Source organism: Sparus aurata, chromosome 5 (genome assembly GCF_900880675.1).
Source record: "Sparus aurata chromosome 5, fSpaAur1.1, whole genome shotgun sequence".
NCBI classification, from domain to species: domain Eukaryota; kingdom Metazoa; phylum Chordata; class Actinopteri; order Spariformes; family Sparidae; genus Sparus; species Sparus aurata.
The window spans coordinates 34,005,121-34,031,952 of NC_044191.1; the positions used below are offsets into that span (position 1 = coordinate 34,005,121).

The 26,832-nt window shown below is 44.5% G+C and overlaps 1 protein-coding gene across 3 annotated transcripts in view; it reads right to left on the reverse strand.

Annotated features, from left to right (window-relative positions):
- slc4a5a (solute carrier family 4 member 5a) overlaps window positions 1-26,832 on the reverse strand; it is a 32,318-nt gene that overhangs the window by 2,704 nt on the left and 2,782 nt on the right. Inside the window, exons 2-25 of one of the 3 annotated variants that reach the window (XM_030415745.1) lie at window positions 25,233-25,291; window positions 24,240-24,461; window positions 19,721-19,850; window positions 19,168-19,328; window positions 17,719-17,871; window positions 17,168-17,281; window positions 15,946-16,001; window positions 14,525-14,682; window positions 14,334-14,421; window positions 12,120-12,274; window positions 11,198-11,326; window positions 10,535-10,709; window positions 8,806-8,939; window positions 8,032-8,303; window positions 6,491-6,525; window positions 5,970-6,161; window positions 5,688-5,801; window positions 4,293-4,454; window positions 4,019-4,197; window positions 3,781-3,853; window positions 2,731-2,799; window positions 2,016-2,189; window positions 1,475-1,654; window positions 1,308-1,366 (exon numbers count right to left, since the gene is read on the reverse strand). In XM_030415745.1, the coding sequence (XP_030271605.1) occupies window positions 1,308-1,366; window positions 1,475-1,654; window positions 2,016-2,189; window positions 2,731-2,799; window positions 3,781-3,853; window positions 4,019-4,197; window positions 4,293-4,454; window positions 5,688-5,801; window positions 5,970-6,161; window positions 6,491-6,525; window positions 8,032-8,303; window positions 8,806-8,939; window positions 10,535-10,709; window positions 11,198-11,326; window positions 12,120-12,274; window positions 14,334-14,421; window positions 14,525-14,682; window positions 15,946-16,001; window positions 17,168-17,281; window positions 17,719-17,871; window positions 19,168-19,328; window positions 19,721-19,850; window positions 24,240-24,461; window positions 25,233-25,290 (3,242 nt within the window). In that variant the 5' untranslated portion in view covers window position 25,291. Of the gene's footprint in view, window positions 1-1,307; window positions 1,367-1,474; window positions 1,655-2,015; window positions 2,190-2,730; window positions 2,800-3,780; window positions 3,854-4,018; window positions 4,198-4,292; window positions 4,455-5,687; window positions 5,802-5,969; window positions 6,162-6,490; window positions 6,526-8,031; window positions 8,304-8,805; window positions 8,940-10,534; window positions 10,710-11,197; window positions 11,327-12,119; window positions 12,275-14,333; window positions 14,422-14,524; window positions 14,683-15,945; window positions 16,002-17,167; window positions 17,285-17,718; window positions 17,872-19,167; window positions 19,329-19,720; window positions 19,851-24,239; window positions 24,462-25,232; window positions 25,292-26,832 lie in introns of all 3 variants that reach the window. The other 2 variants (XM_030415744.1, XM_030415746.1) reach the window with 2 other exon arrangements.

Consider the following 26,832-nt stretch of genomic DNA (forward strand, 5'->3'; position numbering starts at 1 on the left):
CTTTGGGAAAACAGAAGAAGAAGAAGCGTAATATAAAGCAGCAACGCGGCGTAACACGTGTGGCTGGTTTCATGCTACATGTACATTGAAATAACAGGTTAAAGTTAGCGTGTGATGTTTTTAATCTGAGACGTTTGGTTAGCTGTTGTTACAGGATGTAGAGATTGGGCCTTGTTTTTAAAGGGCCAGTTCAACAAAATTACAAAATATATCTACATAACTTACCTGTAGTGGTGTCTAACATGTTACATTATTAATTAAAAGTGTTGTTTAATTGCTGCAAACAAAATACTTTAATAAAACCCTCTGAGCCCTGACAGACTTCTGCAATTACATCTTGTTGCTTCAAACTTATTTAACGTTTTTAATTATATAACTTTATCATAAAAACATGAACACAAACAGAAATATATAACTTTTTTTGTTGTTTCAGGTGAAAATGTCAGATTTCTATAATAATAAAAAGCTTTGCATAAAGAAAAATGAAAGCATTTGGATTATCGCTGATTTATTAAAATGTTTTGCCGCCTGTGGTTTGACATTACAACGCTATGAACTCTGGGTAATCACCGACGACAAATTCAGACTTGCAGAAAGTGGCCGTAAACTGGGTCTAAACGTCCGCAAGAGAGACGACTAATTGATTGATCCTGTTTGAATCGGCCACACATGATGTCTGTCAGTTTATAAGATAGTTTTCCGAATCAATGAAGTCTCAGTTTGTCATAATTAAAGTAAAATCTCATGTCGTTTTGTGTTTTAACTACTCAGTGAACTACATCGTCTCACTCAACACCAACATGGAGCCAACTGTGCTCAGAAAAGCTACTAACAAAGATGAAAATCACAATAAATCTCCTCCTTTTGATGACTGCAGTTCTGTGAACAGAGAGCTGGTTCTGGTCCAGTTCTGAGTAGCAGCTCTGCGATGTTTTCACAGCCTGATGTTTTATTAGTTTGGTGACAAGCTGCAACTTTCTCCAGGTAAAAAATCATCTTTTAAACTGACAAAACATTATTCACCACCATACAAAGTTTTTCTGAAATAAGGTCCAACGAGGGAAACCAGACGAGACGTGACTTCGGCTGCGTTTCATCAGCCCGACCCGATCTCAATAGTTTGGAACCACTACTGTTTGTAATTTTTGTAGACTGACCCTTTAAAATGTGCACTGTGTGTGTGTGTGTGTGTGTGTTAGAGAGCGCTGTGTGTGGCAGCGGCCTGGCAGTACGCTCCCCACTGAGACTGAACAACATCAGGGTAGACGAGATCTCTGTAGGGGATGTGCAGTTTGAGGACACAGTACCTGCGATCCAAGTCCGACTCTGAGCTGGGAGAGTGGTTGGAGTAGACGTGGGGCTTGTCCTGCAGACACACACACACACACACACACACACACACACAGATCGTCAGAAAACTTGTGTCACGACCCGTCCCTCCAGCAGGGGGCAGCAGAAGCTCGAGTGCTCTCACCTCCTCCTCGCTGTCGTCTTGCTTGGGCTTCTTCTTCTCCTTCTCCACCTCCTTGCCCTTCTTCTTATTGTCCTCCTTCTTCTTCTTCTCTTTCCCAGGCAGCAGGTCGTCCACCCAGGCCAGGTCGTGCTGGGAGAACACCATGTCCAGCATCTTTCGGACCACCATCAGACCCAGAATCTGAAAGGTTTTCAACACACGGATACAAGATTTGTCTTTTCTGACTCCCATTAACATTCATCTCACATCCCAGATGTGGTCCGAAGAAGATGAAGCTGTTTGGCATTTGTACATGACGTTAACATGAATCACTGGCACACACACACACACACACATTTACCCTCTTTAAAACTCTTCACACTCACTCACATCCTCACAAACATTTCTGTACCCGGGTAAAGTCTGATTTCATGCTTCATGCATCCAGATTTCATCAAATCATCTGATCGTGTAGAAGTTAAAACCTTGTGTTAAAAGGATTGAATCTCTTCCTACAACCACGACACAACGAGTTAAGATCCATTAACATTTCATCACGTACCATGACGGGGAAGATGATGGCCAGGAATGTGGATTTAAGGATCCAGAGCACGGCCAGACACAAGATCTGGACCAGCGTGAACAGGTGAATCTTCCTCAGCGGGACGTGACGGAGGTAGGAGAAGTCGGGCTGGTGCTTGGACGGCATCATGTACAACTTAATCCTGTCCCAGAACTGAGCCGGACGATGAGGAAAAGAAAGGAGGAGAGGGTCAAAATCTTCGAGTGGCGCAGGTTAACTACACGCACACCTGTATGAATGATTAATCCCACGTCATTTGCAGTGGATTTGTATGCGTTACAGCTGGACAGAGGAGCATCTGTCTGCAGGCTTTTCACCTCGTCTAAATGCATCCGCGGTTGTAATTGTTTCTCTAGATATCGGCGGTTATAATGAGACACCTGGCCGTCAGAAACACACACTGACACACTCACTGCAGCAGTCCACAGGTGCAGCAACTGCTGTGATTGTTTTTTCTTCATTCCACATCGTTTGGGAGATTCTAACAAACCCCCCAGAGCTTTAATTTCCTGTGTAATTCTGTTCTCTCTGCCGTCTGTATGGACACTTTGGGAGCTCGTCTTCCTGCCTTCCCTGCTTGGCAGCTTTGAATAACTTCCCCACCTGCTGTCGATGTAAGTAAGAAGTCCAGCTACACACATAAGAAAATCAATTTATTGCGATACACGGCGGCAGCAGCTGGCACACAGCGTACCTGGATTCCACTGAGGGAAGCGACGCCCATGTAGAGGAAGACGCCGTACAGCACGGGCATGGGGATGAACTGCAGGGAGCAGGAGGAAAACGAGTTACAGCGGCCGTTACAGGCGTTACAGAGTGTTTATAGACTGACAGCAACACAAGCAGAGATGTACGGAGCCAACAAGTGTCTGAGATTAAATAAATAATTATGCAAAAATCTAATTAAAGGGTGCAATACGTAAGAATCGACATACACATATATATCGATGGCTGTAGATAGTGTTAGCATGTTAGCTCAGTTAGCTGTGCAGCTAGCCGGCCTACGTTGGTGTGTACACCTCTAGATTCTGGTTAGCATGCTAACTTCAGCGGATAGCTCTTCAACACAGTACAAAGACGTCAACAGTGACATTTTTTCACGTTCAGTTGATCATTTTAGTTAATTTTTGAATGTTTTGCAGTGAAATTGTCAGATATTGCACCTTTAATAAATGAACAAATACATTATTTTACTCATCATTCTTATTTCATTTCATTTTTACAATGCTGTGCACAAAGATATAAAAAAATGTTGTCTATCTTAGCAAGCAGGCTAACTAGCTAATGTGAAGTTAACTCTGAATTTAACACAGCGTCTTCACACGGATGGTGAGGAATAATAATCCAAACTCAGCGCGTCAAGCGTGCACGTTAGCCAGCGAGATACACTTGTTATCATGTGCAACTCGATGAGAGGTAATTCAGAATTAATTTGACATTGTTGTAGCTTCACCCAGCAAATGTTTAGCTTCCTTTGCTAAAGATGGCCGTGACATCTTTGGCATTTTGTGGTTGAAACTCAAAACACTAAAGAAATAAACTTGAACACCAGTTGAAAATATTTAGAAAAAAATGGCCTCTTTAAGTCTCTGTTCAGATTGAAACACTCTCAGTTAACCTGGAGATGTTTTTGTCCTCCATTACATCCCTGATTATCAGCAACAGGAAACAGCTCACAGAACAGAACCGTGTGTTGGTTCTGCTGGACAACAAACAAGTGATTCCTCCGCGGTGAACATCATACCTTGAGTACTGGAGCGAGGAAGATGGAGACTCCGGTGAGAGCAAACACCAATAAGCCTGTCATTCTTTGTTCTCTGTATAGGAAACATTGATTACGAGACGAAAGTCAATTTCACGAGGCTTTTCTCTCCATCTCATCCTCGAAGGACTGCGTAACGTTGTGTGATATTGCCAGTGGCAGCAGGAAGATTGAACATTAAGTTACAGCTTTCTGAGTTTTTATTTTACTGCGGACCGACCTGACCCCGAGGAACTGAGGCTGCTCTCCGGGAGCGCTCGACTCGCTCTCCATCTTCAGCGAATCGATGTGGGCGATGGAGATGACGGTGGCGGCGACGTACCAGGGAAGGCCCATGAACGAGCAGGCGGCCATCAGGACGCCCACCCAGAACAGATCCAGATGGTAGCCACATCCTTTCTGCCAGGAGGAAACCACACACAGATAATATGTTATCAACACAATCAGACCTCATGAAGCTGCGATGATTGGGATGATGTTACTCCGACACCGACCTTAAGTTTGTTCTCCTTGCGGTTCACGATGACGGCGCTGATCTGCTGGTCCATGAAGATGAGGATCGTGACCAGGAGGGCGGGGACGAAGCTGGCCACGTAAACCCACCACGGGTTCTTAGCAAACGGCATCACCAGCCAGCCACGATCCGGCCGAGTCGGCTGGTGGGAGATTTAAATTCCACAACAACTGAGTATTTCACTTCCACAGAAGTACACAGACATTTTATAAAAGAATTAGAGTCAACGACTGCTGTCAGGAAGCAACAGGACGCAGCGACTTATTCATGAAGGACATCTGTAAAATAAAATGCAACCGCTGGTCGACTGGCAGCTCCACATCGACTACAAGAGTCCAGGAAGTGACCACTCGTTAAGATTAAGATGTGCTGGTTTAGCCTATTCCTGTGTTTGTGCTATGCTAAGTTACGCTAGCTGTCTCCTGGCTCCAGCGAGAGTGGTATCGGCCTACTTAAACTGGTTATTACATATTACAGCCTAATTAGATGACGGTCTTGCAAAATAGCCTCCCTGACGCAATCGTTATCTTCGCTGTTGCCATCTTAATTGGATGGAGACATCAGTGAGGAATTTGCTGTGTCCCAGTTCAGGGTCTGCATCCTTTGAAGGACCTGGACTTTGAGTCCTTCAGAGAGACCTTGTTAACCTCGTCAGCTGTTGTTAAATGTGACGGTCTAGCCTTTGGAGCATTTCCTGGTTGCGTCACCAGATGTTTTACCCTTATGTCACGATTTCTGCCACCCAGGCCCGCGAAAGTGGCGTTTTTCCATTTTCTCTCTTGCTGTGTCTCAATTCAGGGTCCGCATCCTTCAGAGGAGCATTTGAAGGCCAATTACGTCACAACGCCACGCGAAGGCTCCTCCAGATGCTCCTTCCTTTCCCTGTTTTTGGAGGATGCACCGCTACGATCCTTCGTGGCCTCACATATCCTAAGAGTCTTTGCGCTCCCGAAAAAAGAAGAAAGAAAGAGAGAAAATGGCGACATCGCGTGACGTAGATCGTCAATTTTGCCTGGGTGGCAGAAATCGTGACACAAGGGTAAAATATCTGGTGACACAACCAGGAAATGCTCTAAAGACTAGACCGTCACATTTAACAACGGCTGACGAGGTCAACAAGGTCTCTCTGAAGGCCGAGTCCTTCAGAGGATGCAGACCCTGAATTGAGACACAGCAACCGTCTGGCTCAGAACTGGAGAATCTTAAGTGTCAGCCGATCATCTTTGATATAAATGGTACACATGTTTTGCAGGCAGTGTCGCAAAAAGTGTCCAAAAATGTGACACTGCTCCTTTAATTTGTAGTTGATCCGGTCTGGCAAAGCAAGATACAAACAAAATAGAAATGAAAAGAAGTAAATGAAAACCTGCCGTACCTTAAACTCTGTGGGGACGATGAGTTTGGGCGTTTTGAGTCCCATCAGCATATCGAGCCCAACGAAGGTCATGATGGACATGAAGATGGAGAAGTCGCTGATGAGTTTCCTCAACTGAGACACAAAAAACATTTTCAATGAGAAAAAAACACATTTTTTGTTGCCAGACTGAAAGCAGGACTTAAACATCTAAGCTGTGTCTGGCTTCACTCGAGTCCAGACATCCATCATCCTCGTGTCCGGAGACAGAAAAAGGATCAGCAAAATAAAAACATCCGTCACCTTGGTGGGGAAGTAGCGGCTGAACTTGAACTTCTTGAGGGAGACGGTCATGGAGTACGTGCCGAAGAAGAGGATGAAGGACATGAGGGCCAGATCGGGGACGTACTTGCAGGACTTTCCCACCAGAGAGCCTCCGTACTTCAGACACTCCTTCTTGCTCAGCTGGCTCCAGTCCAGACCTGTCACATTCAACTGGGATGGTGGGTGGCAGTGTTAGGGGGCGAGACAGACAGGAGAGAGGAAGAGTGAAGTGTTTTGACGGAAGACACGGAGGAAAAAAAATCGTCAGCACGGATGTGAAGTTAGAAGAAAAAAATCCACGGAGGAGAGTGAGAGAGAGGACGATGATGACGGGATGGACGACGATGAACAAAGGAGAGAAAGAGGAAAGCAAAGCAACTTCTTCGTCAGACAAGAGTCGGTATTTAAAACGTCGTTAGTTTGGGTTTCATCTTCATCTTGACTCTACAAAAACATTCAGCAATCGACAAGGCAAGACTGGAATGAAAACAAGCACTTACCCCAGAGACACTAGAGCTGTTATCTGGCATTGGAACTAAACCATTGAAGATCATTGCAGCCACTGTTCGAGAGAGAGACGGGGGGGAGGTAACGAGACAGAAAACGAAAAAAAAAGGAGAGTGTGAGGAGGAAAACAGAAGGGAAGTAAAGAAAACATGATGAGAATACGATCTGCCGGACGTGGACTCTCTCACAGACGGACAGAAGTAGAGGTTACTTACTTGCAAAGAGACGGCAGCCATATTGTTTGTGCATGGCAAAAACAAACAAGAGACAAATCAGTTACAGAAATCAATGTCTGCACGGGTTATTACTACAAAGTCACTCGTCAAGACTCAAAAACTGATCAGTTAACACGCGGGAGTTTGAAAAATGAAGTGTGATGACGATTCGTACTGAACGTCACATTTGAAAGAGTAAAAATGAAGTTAAACATGCTGCCAGCGGGAAAAACTATGTTCTGAAATAGGGGTGTGCCAAAATATCGATACCACGATATATCGCGATATTTTGTCTTGAGGTACGTTATCGATACACTGGCGCCAAATATCGATATTTAAAAATTTAAACATTTTGGCCCACCACCACCCCTCTTCGGAGGACAACTTTATCTTTATTCAAACATAGGTAGACAACCAAATAACATTTAAAAAATGGTTTAAGCAGCTCCGAAACCCACACATATCCATATTTAATGATAGTTGTAGTCAGTGTGTGTGTTAAGAAGAGTCACTGTGTAATATACTCTTTGTTTACTTGGCTGTCATTCATGTGAAATTGATTGACAATGTTTTGTAATTCCTGTGAAATGGATTCAGTGCAGTCAATAAATTCTGAATTTCTTCATTGACACAGATGTCGTGATGTATCGTGGATGAAATTTCTTGCAATATATCGATTATCGCAGAATCGCTGTATCGTGATATTATCGTTATCGTGGGCAAAATATTGTGATAGTATCGTATCGCGAGGTACCTGGTGATACCCAGCCCTATTCTGGAATGTGCTAATATCAGCCGTGTCCACCACTATCACTCGTCTTGTCCTCAAGTAAATGCAAAAGACGCAAATGCAAAGATTTAAACAGAATAAGAGACTATATTCGAGACTGGTTGGTTTTTTACTTTTACAGATATTAAAACAAAACGGTCAGTGTTATTATCTCACGTAGCTCGCCGTTATTGTTCTGAGTTGTGTGCAAACTTTGATATCAGGACGTAACATCGCTGCGACGTGGTGATTTTTGTTGCGTAACGGTACGTCACGTCTGACAAACTGTCACAGAAACATGGGGTTTTGTATTAACAACGATTTTTCAGGTCTCAAATGACAAAACTGATGTTTCTGCCTCAAATTATGGATCAATATTTTCCAACTTATGCCTCAAATTGACACGTAGGATGCCGATGATGTTAGATATTCATCCTACTTGCTACCCTAATGACATAAACATCATAGATGCTTGAGGAGTCAGTCTACTGAGCCTTTCCTCCCGGGTCCTCCCCCCCCTGTACCTCCCTGAGCCAAGGGGTGAACTCACTCGGGTCTGGGGCCAGGCACTCGCACTTGTAGGCGGTCACGTAGTCGGGCTTGAAGTCGGTGTTGATGGGGTAATACTTGAAGGAGCCCACCATCTTCTTGATGGCGTCGGAGATGAAGATGAAGGAGATGAGGCTGGAGAAGCCCTCCTCGGTGAAGCGCGTCATGTACTTGATGATGTAGCTGGCGTCCGTGGCCACCAGGATGAAGCACTGCAGGCAGGAGTGCATCCCGATCCACAGACGCAGCTCCATGTAATCTATCCCGTTGTTCCTGTGGGACAGAGAGAGGAGAGGGGAGCGTCATGAATGCATCGGGGAAGCAGATGCATGAAATGGAGAAACAGACGAGGTTAGAAGATTTCAGAAGTTTGATCCCCGACGATTAAAATGAGAGTAAAGAGTTTCATCACACAACAGACGAATAAACGCTATTTCATTGTCTTCATTCGTCTTTTAACGGGCCTCAGATCAAATATCAGAAACCTGGTTAGACTTTTATCTGGATGAAGAAGTCGGCACTGTGAAATCAACCCTTTTTTGTTCTTCTCACACCATCAGGAGCTTTAAACTGCAGCCTGAAGGGAGCATCGACTCTTGAGAGCTGCGACATGAGAAGCATTTAAAATCAGATCTCATCAATCTCAACTAGAGTTCAGTGAAGAGGAGTTAACCACAGCAGAGCAGGAGAGTCAGATGTGTTTTTCTCTATAATCCTCTGATTGACATTAAAGATGGTGTCCACAGTGTCACATTTGCGAGATGGAGACGCTCACTTGCTGAATTCAAACAGGAGCTTTTCAAAGATGAGGATGGGTCCGGTGGAGCTGAGGATGATGAGGGGCTGCCCGCTGAAGAGGCAGAACACGGAACCGGCCAGAGCCGTGCCCAGGAAACTCTCCATCACACCCTGTCGGAGGAGAAAACACAGAAACATGTTGAGGAGGAAGAAAAACTACAGCCGCCATGACGATCAAACTTCAGACGAGGCGAGAGGAAGAGAGGGATGAAGATACGACAAAGACGGAGCGTGTAGAGAATCTGAAGGTCGAGTGAACGAGTGTGAGGTGAAGTCGAGTTTGTAAATGTTTGTGTATGTTGTGCAAAGTTACTGATGCACAAATAAAGTGGAGGAGACCTACAGAAGCCCGGAGGGACAAATCAGACCTTTTTTCCCTGATGATTAGTTTCTCTCGTGTGTTTATGACTTGAAAACTGACAGAAATGTTGTTTTTATTTTTCAGGATGATCTTTCGAGGTTGCTTAATTTGTGAAAATGTGAAAAAACAAAAAGAATCAGTAGAATTTATTAATTTTTTTCCAGCTTTTTTTAAACACTCGGTTCCATCCAGGAGAAAACTAAAATTCTCCTGAGATAAAATAAGAAATAAATTAAATTAATTTGCCCGATTCCACACATGAAAAAAACATCGTTTTTTTCCTCCCACACACGACGACAGAATAATATTCTTCGGAAATTCTTTTTCATTTGTTTTACATATAAAATAATCTCTATTTTTCCCCCACATGTTTTCACTACAGGAAAAAAAAGAGGAACTTTGAAACTGATCATCAGAAAGAAAACAAATCCAAAAAAACGCTGACATTTTTCTCTTCTGGGGTAAAATAAATAAATAAATAAATAAAATAAATGTGCTCGGTTCTACCCACAAAGGGTTTTTATCATTTTGTTCCACACAGTAAAAAAGAAAAAGAATAATGTAACCGTGTAGAAATATGATCCTGGCAAAATGTTTTATTCCACCAGATGTCGAGTCATAAACACCGAAGAGAAAACAACTCAGATCAGAAAATATATTCTGATCTGTAGAACCACAAGGACCCACAAATACTCCGAGTGCAGTAAAACCCTGAGACTGATTCATGAAGCCAGTCTCTGTCTGACACCACCAAAGTTTTGTAGTCCAAGACTGACAAGCTGAAGCAGACATTACTGGTATCAGGATAAACAAACGAAAAACAGGAAAACGGTTTCACTGGGACGACAAAACCGGCTGCGCAAAGGTAAATACATCTCGTCTAACCTGATAAATATGACACGCAAATTACACTTGATGTTCCCGGGCTGACACAAGTTGATTTTAATCTACTGCTGCGACGTGCCTGCGTTGATAATCAGGTTATGTTGACCTGCATGGCCGTGTGACGTGACTGTGACCTGCAGACATCTCAGATGTCTCGCTGCATTTTACCGCACAATAAATACGATGGTCAAAGATGTTGAATCGACGTCTTTTGCATGTTTTTGCTCAGCGGAACGAGCTGAAACGTCTCCCTGCAGATCGTCACACGAGCCTGTCGTCCTCCATTACTCATTACTGCAGACGACCTCATCAAAGGGAGCGCATGAAAGGCGACGTGTAATCAATTGATTAGGTTATTATAGAGATGAACGGCTCTGTGTGTGATCAGAAGAGAGCAGTGGAGCTGAAGGAATGAGCTGCCACGAGTTCTTGAGTGTTTGAGTTTGGGTCTCTGTTGTACCTGGTAGTTGTCGGTCGCGTCTCCCAGCAGGCCGCCGAAGGTGATGGCGTTGGTGATGCATCCCAGGTAGATGAAGAGCACGGCCGAGATGGACTGAATGTGGAAACCCTCGTAGAAATCGCTCGGTAGCCACGGCAGCTTCCGCTTTATGTCCAGGAACAAACCGCCACAGAACCTGTTAAGGACGGACAGAGCGGCGTCAGCGGACCTCATTCCTCCACGAGTGGACCGAACACTTTCACAAGGATTTAAAGATCTGGACACACGTAGGCAGCAGCGGTCAGTGTTTGTAACCTTCAAATCTCTATTTTTAAAAGTTTTAAAAGGTCCTGAGTCTCATTTTTAACTCGTCAAAAACTCAAAGCATTGGTGTTTGAAGGACGGATCATCCTCCGTCCAAGAGCGTCAGTTTCACACTTGCATCGTGTTTTAACTCTGTGAGAGTGAAATAGACTTTACTAACTTTGATTGCAGGGCAACATTTGGTTATAACTTCACTTTAGGCGTCAGTTTGTCCGGATTAACCTTTGTGTTCTCAGCTCGTCAGAGAGCATCTGCAGCTTTTTGGGGAGGTGAATTTGCCAAACTCGTTTTCCAAAGTCTCTCTCCGTATGTTTGAGTCAGATTAAGTTTAACCAAAGCTCTGGACAGTTTTTGCCGTACCGTCCAGTGAAGGCCAGCTCCTCTCCCAGCTCGTGTTGCTCCGGCATCTCCTCGTCCTGATCCAGGGCTCCTTTTCCTCCGGCCGTTCCGTTCATCTGCCCCAGCTCGTTTAAGGAAAACACCGACTTCCTGCAGAAGAGACGCAAACAGGGGGAAAGATTCATTTGCTTTTCAACGCTGCAAAGCTTCAGCTAAACGTCGAACCTCAGGGTTTCACTCAGGAAACTATTAAGCGTCCAAATCATTGTGAAAACTCATTTTGGTCCTTCTGGGCTGCTGTAGAAACAAGATGATTCTGATTCACAAACTTAAACATGCAGTAACACGTAGACACGGAAATAGATGAGCAATAAATAAAATACGAGTAAAATAAATTATGTCAAGGACAGTGGAATTAAAGGAGAGCAGAAGATGTTGAATATTTTTGATCATCACTAATAAATTAAAAATAAATAAGAAACATCGACAGAGAATTTAAAAGTCGAATCGTAGAGGGAATAAAAGATTCTTCGAGGAGCTGTTACAGAAGATCATTTTTCAGAAGAAGCTTAAATACTCGTCACATTCTGGCAAAACGAGGTCGAGCCCCTTTTGTGTCACTGCTGATCTCAGATCAGATCTTAACAACGCTGCTTCTGTCTCTCTGTGATGCTGTGAAACCTGCAGATTGATAAACGAGTGACGGAGACGATTAGTCCTCTGTTGGCGTTTAAAATTAAAATTTTATGATGAGGTCATCCTCCCGACGGTTTCATTCTGAGTGTGATGAACATTATTACATATTTTCTTACTATTTCTGCCCCTAAATCTTCCTAAATCCACCACACCGGACCTCTAGCTTCACACAGTCGTTACAGCTCATTGTTCCCCGGACAAAGAGGAGCTTAATGAACCCGTCCGAGGTCGACGGCGAGACTCCAACCTTTTGTCAGCCGACGGGACTTTCTTCGGCGGCTCAATGCGGATTTTGGGGTCCCATTCTCCAGGTGGAAGCACGATCACCTCATCCAAAAACTCATCTATGCCGGCGATGAGGTCCTCCCGATCTCTGGCCTTGTAGGCCACGTCGCTGAAGAGCTGGGAGAGATAAAGGGAGAGGATTAGAGCACATTCACACAGTTTATTACGGTGAGTGCTGCTGCTCTGATAGCAAGGACTCGTCTTGGATTTCTGATGCTTTCTGAAGGTCCGTGGTGGCTTGTTAAGTGTAAAATTGAGGAGGCTTCATCGACGTGTTTGACCCCAGTTGGGTTACATTTAAAAAACAAGCTAATCGTGCCCTGGAAGCACCGAGAGTCAAGTGCACGGGAGCATGATGCAGAAAGAAAATAAATCAAAGGGTTGATTCTAATTGGCAGTGACTCGGGCATTGGTCCAGTTCTAGTTTTATAAACGGTCATCCTTCACCGCAGGTTCTGTAAACTGAAGGAAAAACATGACGGAGTAAAAGATCAGAGCGAGGCTTCTGCAACCGGAGCGGAGGCAGAAACATTATTCCCAGCGTGGTCGCCTGTTGTACCTTCATTGATTCTCTCCCTCCCACACAAACTGTTTGACTGGATGTGTTGGAGCCTGATGCTACGCTAGCAGCTAAACACAGCGAGTCCTTACTGTATGTTGAATGATTTCATTAAAACAACACGTCTGTGGGCAGGAACAGAAGTGAAGGGAGCACCAGAGAGCATCCAGAACCAGTCTTTCATGATATTCCTATAGATTTCCAGTGTAAAGCTGTGAAATGAATGAATGTTTCCAGCTCATAAAGTCACCCTGCATCATATGTATCTCTCTCTTTCTCCACCGACTTCTCTCCTCTAGCAGGCAAAGCTAAAAAATATTAAACTTAAACGTTGGAAAGTCCTCCAAAGGAACTCATCTTGTTACGGTATCAGCCTCGCGCCTCTGCTGATCACATTTTAAGTGTTGCACGACATTAGCAAACATGCTAACACACGTACACGCTCTACAGCGGGTCATCAAAACCGCCCAGAACATCACTGGTACCAACAGAACGCCAGTGATCATCTGTATCTGTATTTCTATTTCAACATGTTCATGAGTTTGAAGTAATTATCCCGACTTGTCAAGAGAAAATGGAGGAAATAAAATGTTTGACTGTTTAAGGTTTCCATATTTGTTAGCACAGCATGCTAACAACATGAGCAAAGGGATTGTTATTTGCTACTGGCCTGAGATCAGCCTCCTCTCTCTCAAAGATCGGTTCTGTAGACCACCAGAAATCCGCGAGTAGATTTAGTAAACGTTTGAAATGAAGCGTTTCTAAAACTGCGTGCGACACTGAGCGACTCCGAGGCCTCGTAGCGAGCAGGACGGATGTGTTGTTTGAAATATTCAATCAGCTTTTGTGTAAATTCAAACGTTATGATTTGGATCGGCTGTTCTGCTGCTGTCAGAACCTAATCGAACGCCGAGTCCCGTTGAGACGGCAGCAGAGAGACGATGACGGGTGAGTGGGCGAGGCTGTTTTGTCAGACTGTCATCTAATTAGGCTGTAATTTGTGATATACAGTTGAAGCGGGGGACAAAGACATCAGCCTTCAGCCTGAGCACCATGGCGACAGCTACCGAGATGTTTCACTGCCGTCCCTGATGTCAAGCAGCTGATGCAGCTTTGTGATCTTACGTAAAAACAGAAATAACAGGTTTCAAATTATGAAAATGTGCCCTTGAGTCCGACCTTCCTCTGGCAGGAAAAGACTCATCTCCTGGTAAATTGCCACATTATCATGGAGCTTCCTTACCAACAGGTGAATATGGTATTTTTATGCATGATTGTGGCTTCTGCCTGGAGTTGAATATCAAAAAAACAACCTATTATTTCTTCGCTGCTCGCCACTGCTATTAAAATAACACCGTTGTCTTTACGCTCAGTGACGCTGGAGGCAATTAAAACAACTAGAAGTGACGCTGAGGATTCAGAATAACACGCCCGTTAGCAAAACCATGGGTGACTTATTATCCCGACGGCAATCCTGCTGCTCCCAGCTGATGCTTCACAATCAGCCTCACTTCCAGATGTAATTAAAACACAGCAGTGGAGGATCCCAGTGGGTCAGCGGGATAAACCGCACGCCACGCACGCTGTCGTTATCGGCGTGTAACGAAGGACACTTACGTCGTCCACCATTAGCGTCGCGATGGCTCGACCGATCTCGTTATAGGACTTGGCCTTTCCTTGAGGTCCCAAGAGAATAAACAGGAATCTGCGTGGTAGATGAGACAACATGTGAGGTCATGTGATTTCGATGGCGAGGGGTATTTTTTGTTTGAAGGAGCAGGAAGACCTCGCTGATTTTTGTTTTTCACCTGGTGGGAACGGGCACCTCGGTCAGACCTCCCAGCGTCGTGGCTTGAGCGAGGCGGACGAAGGCGACGAAGGGTTTGTTGAGGAAATCCACTTCACCCACCAAGACGTTGGACGCCTCCGCATCTCTGGGGATCTTCTTCATGAATTTATTCTTTAGCTGTAGAAAAGTGGAGGGCAGGGAAATAAAAAAAAAAAAGGGGTGAGGCATTTCCAACAAAATTCAAAGTTTCTGTTCATGTTTTTATGGCATTTAATCACAAACTTTTTAGGTAAAACAGACATTTATAATTCAATTTCCGTGTTTAATGTGTTTGTAAATCAAACGTACCGAAGTCAGAACTCGTTACCTCGAGCGCTCCGACGTTATAATGAGAATTTTTCACTATTAACTGACATTTTATGGGGAAAGACATATTGATCGATCGAGGAAATAATTTGTTGCAGCCTCACACACGTTCGTACCTCCATCTCCCGACAGAGATCATTAAACTTTCCCCTCCGAATCAGCAAAACAACCTTGTGTGTTTTTGTTTCCACGACGTTAAGTAAGAGGGCCGGCGAGCTAACCCGACCTGTCTGATTGCGTGTAAAGGTGTGGCAGGAAACTGGACGGCAGCACAATAACACTCGATAACAGAGCGGCCGCGCCAATCAACCCGCAGCGCCGATCTGTGTGGATACATGTGAGGGCCCGAGCACGCGGCCCGGACCACGAGAGGCCTGGTTTATCACAGCGCCAGCTCAATATTGATCCAGACACACACACACACACACACACACACACGCAGTGACAAACTATCACTTGTCCATTGTCACATGTGACCTACTGTAGGCCTGCAAATACAATCTGAACATCCAGCCGACCAGCTCATAACCGGGGTACTTGGAACTGGGCGACCGCGAACTCGTCCTCGCAGTTTAACTAACAAACAAAAAGTTCAGAGTCCACGTCGCTCGCTCCCCAAACAAACACTCGCTCATTATTGTTTGCACATTCGTCATCGCTGTGAATGACACTTAATCCCTGACCTGTCTGTTTTCAAATCCCAGCAGCCTAATCCGAGCGGCGGCAGCGCGGTTTCGAGCGCGTGTCACCGGGTTTAAGCTGCATTATTGCCTCGGCCACAACACGGTGAGTGAGTTATGTGCTCGCACGCTTCCTCTATCACGAGCTGTCACCTTCGCTTCGCAATCGTAATGAAAAGATTGATGACGCACTCGCCGCCCCACCGAAAAACATTAATTCAGTACAACACAACACAAACCCTCGCTGAGACGCGCGGGAGGTAATCTCACCAGTGATGGAAAGCTCAACTCAAATATATAAAACGCACTCGCTTTGAGGAAATGTTGATTTCAGGGTTTGTTTTAACGACAGAGTGTGCAAAGAGACGTGCAGAGGAGGAGTGAGATGAATCACCTGGTCTGTGCTCGGAGTGTCCGCGATATCGTTCATACTCCGACTCTGAGCGTGACCTGCAGCGCAACACAACAAGAACATTTGGTGTTAACTGTGAAACAAACTCACAACTGAGACATCATTGAAACAAATGAAGACATACAGTTGGAATAAATACACAGAAGGTGATGCAGTATGACTAAATGTAGAGATTCGTCTTTGGACTGCTGCCGTTACTCATAGGAAGCTCTCAGACGGAAACTATGGACTTTTTGTTGTTTTGTGAGTTGTCTTTCTCTGACAGGGAGGGAGAACTTTCCAAATGTTGTAGACTTTAACATCTCAGTCTTGTTTGTGACGGCTGATACTTGTCTTTGAGTAAACAACTACGAACTGTAAATTTTAGGCAGTCGTTTCCATTCACCTCTGATAAGACGGAGGTTCGTTCCTGACTACAACCAACGATTTACATTATTTTTATACTAAATATCTAAAAATCACGTCGCAGTGATCGAGGTCTCTGCATCTATATTAGTATTTAAATTCTGTTTCAGGGGTTTTTAAGACTGTAGTGATGAGGGTTAAACAGGGACGAGTGAAAATAGTGAAAATGTTATTCTTATTTTCCCGTGGATGAAGTCAGAACAGACTATAATCACTCTGGTTTTTAAAAACGACGGTTATACGCAGTCGTAGTTTTCCCTCAGTCACGATAACACCACCCTCAGACTCTGATGTAGGCGGTGTCGGTGCTGCTCTGGGACCAGATTTCCCGGCTGGGATTCAGTTCTTTGGCTGCTGAAATGCAAAGAAGTGGTTCAGAAGTGGGAACTGGTTCTGAACTGGCACCTGAACCGATGAGCTGAAGACACTCAGCTGGACTTCAGCATCCGGTTGTTGGAAGGAACTGACGGGAAGCTAATTCAGATTATTCTGCCTGTGTTTGTTTGTTTGCTGCATTTAAAGGAATCGGTCGTTGATGGGTGAATGAAACCAAACAGGGTTAATGAATGGACCTTATTATCACTACAAGACTCATGATGGTTCTGAGATTGGTCAGAACGTGGGGGATGAGATGCAGCTGGACTGAGGCGGAGAAACACAGGTGAGGGAAATATAACTCTGGAAGGAGGAAAAGGCTGACGAGGGGGATGGAGGACAGGTGTAGAGAAATCAGCCTGGTGAAGAAAAGAAGATGGGAAACACGCAAACAATGAAACTAAAATGACACAGTTAGACTCACGCAGGCGGCCATAGTTGGGCGCAGGCTGCTGTTTCATCCGGAGGTCCTCTGTGGATCGGTTGTAGTTGGGCGCCGGCCCCGGACCCGGCGGACCTCTCGGCCCGACGTTCCGACCTGCTGAGAAAAGAAGCGGGAGGCAAACGTAAACAGACACAAACAGAAACAGAGTCGGAGGTGACGCTCTGTGATTTATCTAGCTGTGTGCACCCCGGCCCGGATGAGATGAGGAAATGCTACAGCGGTAATTAACTCATCAAACATTAATACATCCCCTGCGGAGGATATGAGCCTTGTTGACTTCACTCATCTACCAAGTCAGTCAAATAAACTGCAGAATGAATTTCTCACAGGCCATGAAATGATATGTGGGATCAGAGCCGACCCGGAGTGTATTTCCATGTGATGGCATGTCACGATAAATGCTTTCTACAGTGCATAGAGCATCATTAATCCTAGATTTAGAGTAAACAATGAAAGAAAGGCTGTTGTAGGTCAGTAAAGTCTCATCCAGGAGGAAATATCGGTCCTATAATGTCTCGGTGGACTCTCACTGGCAGAAGAGCCGGATTTGCCGATGTCGGCTAGCGAGCGGTGGATCGGCTTCTTGGTCTGGTGTCGATGTTTCCTCAGCAGGACGAAGCTGATCTTGTCCCGCAGCTCTGGAGATATCATGCCCTCCTCTATCTGTCTCTCGATGATGTCGTCTGGAAAAGGACATTCATACGTCACGTGAGGATATTCGACAGGATGTGAGACATTACATAGACGACAGGATCTGAACAGACACCCTCAACTAACATCCAAACTGAAACTACTCCTCTAAACTCTTGTGGAAAAAGCTGAAGTAAGATGTGAACCAGCAGCATCAGTGTGTGTTCATGTACATCCAAACTGCAATGTGCCATACAGAGCTGAGAACCGCCGCCATCGATTCTGTTCTATCGACTGTTTAATTGACGTATTGAGCGCTCTATACGAACACGCGTGTGCAGCTTCCATTTTGGCATGTGCTGAGCAGTATGGAGGGAAAAGTGGGAGAAGCATAAACTGGCAGTCGTGTCGCTGTTTGCAACAACATGGAGGGCGAACGCAGGCTGTACATGAAGTATTTCACAGTATGAAACATTCACCTGATGCAGGAATGTAGGTAGGTTAACGGGAAAGAAATGGGAAGAGGTGAATTTATGAAGGAAATGAAGCTGTGTGCAGATAATGTTTGGAGGGATCGGAGAAGTCTGCATGAGGTACTAAAGTTTTGCAATTTAATTAATCTTTTGTTTCCGTCCAGCTTCTTTGCAGGCGACACACGACGACTTCCTGATGTGTACGCGAGGTTGTGTCGAGCTGAGCAGCTGCTACCTGTCACGTACCTCAACAAAACTGCTTTTACTGCATTTAAATTGCAAAAAAAATACGCACTACAAACTTTTTAGACTTTCTGCTCGACTTTATGTTTTGAAAGTAAACATAAAAGACTAATAATAAGGAGTTAATGGCAGTAATCTTGTACGGTAACGAGGTAAAGTAATGCTACGACAGAAAGAGAAGGTGCTCTTTAGTGTTGGGAACTCAGTAATACACATGTTATAATGTAAAATATATGAAATATGAGGTGTTTGTGATGTTGTTGGGTGCACAATGATTCATAAACAAGCTGATTCTGAGGCGTTGGACTCTAGACTCAAATTTCAGAAGAAATAGATAAAATAATTGTTTAAAGTTTTGGGCGTTTAAGCTGTAAAAACGCTTGTTTATGATCTTTGTTCTGTCATTTTCTAGACAGACAATCAAGAAAGAGCGTCACAGCAAATTAACTCATTGGAACCAATTCAGAAAGTGCTTCCAATGTGGAGTGACGCTCACAGAGATATTGCACTTTGGGGTTTTTAAGGGAGCTAAACTTCTGGCAAACAGCTTCCTGTGAAATACGCCACTAAACAAGGGAGGAGTTTGGTTTGCTGGCTAACGCTGCAGGCTAACATTAGTGCACAGTGGCTCACCGACGATCTGAGGCAGCGAGTAGCCCTCCAGGTCCAGAAGCACCGTTCCCGTCTGCAGACACGTCCTGAGCTCAAACAGACTGTGCAGCGACAGCGTGGACACGTGCGGTTTACTCCATCTCTCTCCTCCCTCCTCCACCTTCTCTTCAAACTTCACCCACCTGAAGGCAAAACAGAGAGAGGAACAGGTCAGGAATACACAACCAGAGGGATGTCTTTGAGCCTCGAGCTCGGCTGGTGGGACACGCGGCTCGTAGACGTCGGCGGTCTGAGCTGAAATATATGAATTTGAAGCAGAGACCTCAGTCTGCTCACAGAATAACAGAAAAGAATTTTTCCAGCAGCAGAAAACGTGTAAATCTCTTGTTTTTCATCGTTCAACAGTCTGGAAACTATTTCCACTTCAGTTCTTTTTTAGTTGGAGGGTTAATTCTGCATTTATATCAGCCAGACGTGTCGAGTGGGCTGTGGAATATAAAGCTGACGCAGGTAATTAACTGGACAAAGATATATAAGAGCAGACTGATTGTGTGTCGGTGAGCGCGGCCTCCACCTGGCAGACTCCTTCCACTCCAGCTCGTCTCCTTCTCGCTGCAGAGTGTCCATCTCGGTGAAGAGCGTCGGCGTGGGCATGTCGTCCTCTTCGTTCAGGATATAACGTAGCCGCTCGGCCGCTGGAGACACTTAAAGGAAAGGAGATGATGAATAACAGGTTTAGTTGTGGCGTTCACGTTCGCTATAAGAAATACAGGATGTCCCGAACGCTGATGGAGAGTCAGGTGAGGGTTCGAAGTCCACAAAACATTTCTGGAGCTTCACAGTATTCTCCAAAACAAGTATAGAATGATAGAAACAACACAAGATTGCTCAGTACAGCTTATTATCCAAATATGTGGAAGCCTCGAGATCAAGAATTGATTTGAAGATGATATTTATGAGCTACGTTCAAGCTCCTGCAACCAGTTTGGACAGGCACGCTAACGCTTTTAGCTTTAGCTGTTCTGTTTTTCATTTTCAGGTGAGTTAATTAACCCTTTAAGTCAAACTGACCCGTCACTCCTGAATGTTATCCACTTACAGCCTGTTTAAAAACCAGCTGCAGGCTGTTGAATGTCACGCCATGTATACTTCCTATACGGCACCAGCAGTAATGATCGCAGTATTGATACCTACATCCTGATCACACAGTCCTACCTGATTATAGGTATTCAATCATGAGCACGCTGTACTTACAATCCAATTCACTGGTGCATAGAGGCTAAATTGCCCCCCCAACCTCCCATATTCATGAGTGGTGCTGCAGGGTAATGAGCTGTCAGTGCTGCTAACGTATAGACTCAGCTGCACGGTAATTACTGGACACGAGTCGAGTCGACTGTGTTGAAGCTCTTTATTGACAGCGACTAACGGTGGATTCCACTTAGAAGTTAGTTTTGCTGAATGAGCGGCGCTGGTGAAATCGATGGTGTAAAAAAGAAGAAAAACATTCAGGAGCTTTTAAACAATGTTTGATGGAGAAAAGTGGCTCTTAATCTGGGAGGAGTGTTGAGCTACTGCAGGGGGAGAGTGAGAGTAAGAATGACTCTGATTTATAGACAGAAAATACATTATTTTAAATGAGTTGCTTCCCCTTTAATTGAATTATTAGAAAAAAATGTGTGTTTCAGCTTCTGATTGTGGGAGAAAGCCAGAAGAAGTAGAGGAACTGATATATTTAGTTGCTGCTAAAGAGACAAGAACACAACTTAGTTCCCACCGAGCCAACACATCCAATAGAAGTCAAGTTAACATCTTTGAAAACGTTGAAAAGACTTCCAATAGAGAGCCAGAATGGAAGATTTAGTGACGTCCTTTTTAGACCAAACAACGTCCACAACTGATGTCCGCATGACATCCTCACAGGGTTCAAAATCAAAGTTTTTACAATGTAATTTTATAATTCTATTCAGCTTCAGTTAGAGGCATCTAAAGAACTCCTTGTGGTTCAAAATCAAAGTTTTTTTGACGGCCAAATTGCAATTCATGGAGCAAAAGCTACGAGCACAGCGTCAGCCTCAGCAGCCTGTAGGAGGCATGTACTTTACCAGGACAACTATTCGTTAGCTTTATAAAATACCATGTTTTGGTCATCCAACCTTCATCAGGTAAGCTAACATGGTATAAAAGCTGATGAATAGCTCACCTGCTATTAAAGGTTAAATGCTCAGGGTTTGAATCCGTCCTGGAGCTAAACTTTGGACGTCATTAAAACCTTCTAGACGTCTGTTGAAGTTGAAAAAATGTCTGAAATTAGATTGTAAAATCCAACGTTGAAAGACTTCCAGTAGAGAGACAGAATGGAAGATTTTGTGACGTCCTTTTTAGACCAAACAACGTCCACAACTGATGTCTGCGTGACGTCCTCATGGGGTTCAAAATCAGAGTTTTTATGACGACCAAATTTCAATTCGTGGAGCAAAAACTACGAGCACAGCGTCAGCATCAGCAGCCTGTAGGAGGCATGTACTTTACCAGGACAACTATTCGTTCGCTTTATAAAATACCATGTTTTGGTCATCCAACCTTCATCAGGTAAGCTAACATGGTATAAAAGCTGATGAATAGCTCGCCTGCTATTAAAGGTTAAATGCTCAGGGTTTGAATCTGTCCTGGAGCTAAACTTTGGATGTCATTAAAACCTTCTAGACGTCTGTTGAAGTTGAAAAAATGTCTGAAATTAGATTGTAAAATCCAGCGTTGAAAGACTTCCAGTAGAGAGACAGAATGGAAGATTTTGTGACGTCCTTTTTAGACCAAACAACGCCCGCAACTGATGTCCGCGTGACGTCCTCACGGGGTTCAAAATCAGAGTTTTTATGACGGCCAAATTTCAATTCATGGAGCAAAAACTACGAGCACAGCGTCAGCATCAGCAGCCTGTAGGAGGCATGTACTTTACCAGGACAACTATTCGTTCGCTTTATAAAATACCATGTTTTGGTCATCCAACCTTCATCTGGTAAGCTAACATGGTTAATTAGCTGATGAATAGCTCACCTGGTAAAATGCGTTCTCTTGAGGTTGATGCTCAGGGTTTGAATCCGTCTTGTAGCTAAACTTTGGCTGTTATAAAAACGTCTTTAGACTTCTGAAATGTCATTGTAAGAACTTGATTTGAACCCTGTAACGACGTCACTTCAGTCGTTAGTTAATGTTGAGAAGACGTCTCCATTGTGCGTCTTTCGGATGTTGTTGCTCAGCAGGTTGTTGCTTTCCCTCAGAATAAGGAACATCAGCGTCTACTTTCCCAAAAGTTCTAGACGTTCTCTCAGTGGGTCGGATTTTCTCCCCCGTTGTTGATTCGTACATTGTTTTTTGCCCCTGCTGTAATCCTCCGACAGATAACGGCACTGCATGCATTATTTATAGTCGCGTTCTGAGGCCCACCCGCTCTAAAAGACCGTGTTTAGGGGTGCAGACTGTCCAGACGTCGTAATACACCTCTGCTGCGTTGCAACACATCGATTTAAGCGAGACAGGACAACTTTCCCAGCCAAAGCAGCAGCAGTGCTTTGCCAGGCGACTCATTACTGCGAGCTGTAACAGAAGCTACAAACTCTCAGTGTTTCAGACTCCTGCTGTTCGCTGCTCACACTGCCTGAAGGAAGCAAAATCAAATCAAACGCACAAGGTGGGAAAATGCAACAGTATAGTAATACATGACGCAGTGTGTTGCACGTCTGTGCCAGCTCTCTGCACCAGACTTCACTGGGGTTATTTGTCAAAGATTGCAGCCATACTTCCTCCATAATCACAGCACAGCGCTCTCAGCAAGAGGCAGAAGTTTTATTAGAGGCTTTTTTTAGTTTCCTCTTAATAATAGAAGCAGGCGGAGAGAAAGGGATTTCTTAAGAACTGTCACCTCCATCATTTTCATTTCTTTTAACCCCAACAAAGCCGAACATTTTCCTTTATTCTGCGGTAACACATTGCTCTTCCACCCTGGAGGTTATGTTGTCAACCGTTTCCGCTTGTTGGTTTTAGGTCGGTTGGTTTGTCAGTGGGGTTACATGAAAACTACGCAGCAGATTTCCACGAAACTTGGATGGAGGATGGCTCTCGGCCAGGAATAGATCCTCATTAAAGGGATATTCTGGTGTAAGTTTAATCAATGGTCTAAATCACCGTGAAACTGTGTTAGACTCCCTCTCGAGAGATCAAGTTAGCAGACCGCTAATTTACGGAGTTTTATCAACCTCAGAAACGACCGCACGACAACAATACACTGCAGGAAATGGATCCAAATATAAACCGCCACCAAAAAGCCACAAATAATGCTCAGAACAGCCCCAAACTTCAGCAACAGTACAAATAGGGTCTCAGCACATAGTCCGGGGCATCTAACCTCCGCTAGCTTAGCTGGATTTCTACTGAAAAGCTGACTAAATTTACCACTCTTCTGCAGCAGCTTCCTGTTGACGGGAAGTCCCGACGAGTCGATTACCGAGTGCAGTAGAGTTCCGCGGCTCATGGATGAAAATGTATGATTATGACTCCATGGAAAAGCAATCAAAGTTCATATGTGTCTTACCTGCCAGTTTATAAGTTATTATCGAGAGCGGACAGGGAAAAGAACGGAATTGGGCATTTCTAACCGCACTCGGTAATCGTCGCGTCGGGACTTCCCCGACCCGGAAGCTGATGGAGGAGAGTTGAACTCTGTTTTTAGCTTCCCAATAGAAATCCAGCTAAGCTAGCGGAGGTTAGATGCCCCGGACTATGTGCTGAGACCCTATTTGTACTGTTGCTGAAGTTTGGTGCTGTTCTGAGCATTATTTGTGGCTTTTTGGTGGCGGTTTATATTTGGATCCATTTACTGCAGTGTATTGTTGTCGTGCGGTCGTTTCTGAGGTTGATAAAACTCCGTAAATTAGCGGTCTGCTAACTTGATCTCTCGAGAGGGAGTCTAACACAGTTTCAAGGGGATTTAGACCATGGATTAAATTTACACCGGAATATCCTTTTAACTCTTCAGATGAAAGGGGGCGGATCCAGGAGGGAAAACTGACCAGGCCTCAGGTTATAGAACTTACCTGTGCGGTTGATGTCTTGGAGACCCTGCTCGGTTGAATCCATGAGTCCTTCCTCTATATCGATGTCTCTGTAGCGGTCCTGCTCGTGCTCGTGGTGTCTGTGGTGGCTGTAGCGTCTGCTGTCCCTCTCCATGTCGGACGCCTCGCGACTTGAGCGCCTTCGCCTGCGCTTGCGTCGATATCCTCGAGGCACCGGGACGCCGATGTAGATGGACTGATGGTCTGGGGACAGATACGGACGTTTCTAGGTTTCTAAGATGAAGGTTTAACGGAAAGCCCCCAAAATCGTTGACTGACTGATCGTCTATTGAGTTCCATTATTAATCCCCTCATGTGAATATTGTCAAACCACTGTAACAAACTCTGAACAAACAATGTTTCACCTCATGTTTGCTTGTTAACAACAGTCTCTGGGAGAATCGTGTTTAAACTGAATCAAGTCCATCCAGAATCACTCAGTCCTGCAGCTTTTTTCAGCGTATGGCTTGTATAATCCCCCTCGTTTTGCAACAGCAGCCGTCACAATGTGAGTTTTTTGGATCGTCTGCTGGCAATTAAGTTGTCACTTTAAAAGCTAATTACACTCAAAACTCCACATGGAATAACTAAACAAAAGGGAGACGCAAACCAATATCGAACGTCTGGAAGAAGAACGGCGCCTGTGAACCTGCAGCTCAGTGTGACAACACACACACACACACACACAGTCACACACACACACACACACACACACACAAACAATCTTCCTTGCTAATTTGCAGTCGATTAACAGCACCACCCACACAAACTCTCAGAACAAATTAGCAACAAAGAGACAAATTAGAAACTTTAAGTTGGTGTGAATTATCGGCTGTTTGCACGATTGTATTCAGAGACATCAGGACGAGTGTAATGACTTAATTTCCTGTGTATTATCAGAGGGCTCTGTGATAGATTTACCATAGACATGAAGCACGCACACACTCACACACACACACACACACACACACTCACCCTCCTCCTCCTCATAGCGAAGGTGAGAGACGCCCATCCCTCTGTCTCCATGCTCCATCCTGAAGAGGAACAGAGGCAGCACATCATTTCAAACAGTCGGAGAGAAAAACACACATCAGATCCGATTAAGTTAAGTCTGTAAATGTGTGTGCATGTGTGTGTTTCAGTGCATGTGTGTGTTTCAGTGCACGTGTGTGTGTGTGTGTGTGTGGTCGCTGTGTGTTTCTGATACGAGCCTGCAGCCTGTTCACTGACCTGCATGTTGGGTTACAGCGCGGATCGATGGGAAAATAATTAAAAAAGCGAGGCCGAGTCGATGGAAATGTGCTTAATTAAAAACAAATGCGAAGATAACTTATCGCACGTGGAGCCGATTCACACATCGAGCGTCCACCAGCGGTGTTTAGGGGCCACCCTGTTCTAGGTTAGAGATCATATACGTTCATTCACTGTCTTTTATCTGCAGCGCCGTCGATGCAGGTTTGTAGAAATTTGAATTTCGGCCACGTGTCGATGGGAAGTGGATCTGCTGAAGTTAGCAGAAGACACGAGGTAACTTTCAACTTTTCTGTGAATAAAGTCATCGCAACATGTCCGCAGATATATCGACCAGAAGTAGGACGGATCGAATCCAACACACGGGGATGTTAAGTTAGCAGCAGTAGGCTAAATTATCTAAATCAATCAATATGACATGTGCTCTTTGAAAGTTATTATTTCGTTTAGTTGTTCTTTTTCCAGCCGTCCGTCTGCTTTTTGGTGCAGTTGTTTTATTCTTTCATCAGAAATAAAAGAATTCCCTGAAAACTGGACTGAAAAATATGCAGCTGTAAAAGCAGAAGGAGCGACCCTCTTTCACACTGCACTTACTTTCCGTAATGGCATAATAAATAACGTTTTAATGTTTTTAAGCCGGCAGATAAAAGTGTAAGTTGTGTTAATGGTGGTCCAGTTTTCCATTTAGTGTCTCAGTCAGAGACGTGAATGAACTGTCCTCGCTGCGTATCGGTCATCCTAAAATGTTCTGCTGCCTTTTTTCAAGATTTTATAGTTGTTTGCTGCAAAATTGGACGACTTCACTCGTTCACACACATTCACACACTGATGTCAAGATGCAAGAAGTCAATCAGGGGCAATACGTTGCTTTCTATCCAAAGTGCCCCCGTGATATTTCTCAGCTGACATTCTGGATCAGCCGGGGATCGAACCGCTATCTTACTGATTAGCGTTCAATCCGCTCCGCCACCTGAGCCACGGCCACCCAACGGAATGCATCCATTGTTAATGTGATGAGTTATACCTGTGCTCTCCTGCTCCGACATCAAGCCTGTTGTGAAGACGTCTGTCACATCACCTCCGTTAAACTGAGCCACAACCTCGAATAATCCTCCAGACTAAAGAACAACGTGAGGTTGTTGCTACTATAAATAAACAGAAGGATAACAATATGGGTGAACCTAAAGTTGTGTTGTTATCTTTAAATATTCCCTCACTGTTACACAGGTGTGACGTGTTCATCGGACAGCTGTTATTGTAAAACAAGCTGTAATAAACCTGCTGCACACCTGCTCGGTACCAAACAGCATATATTAGTATTAGT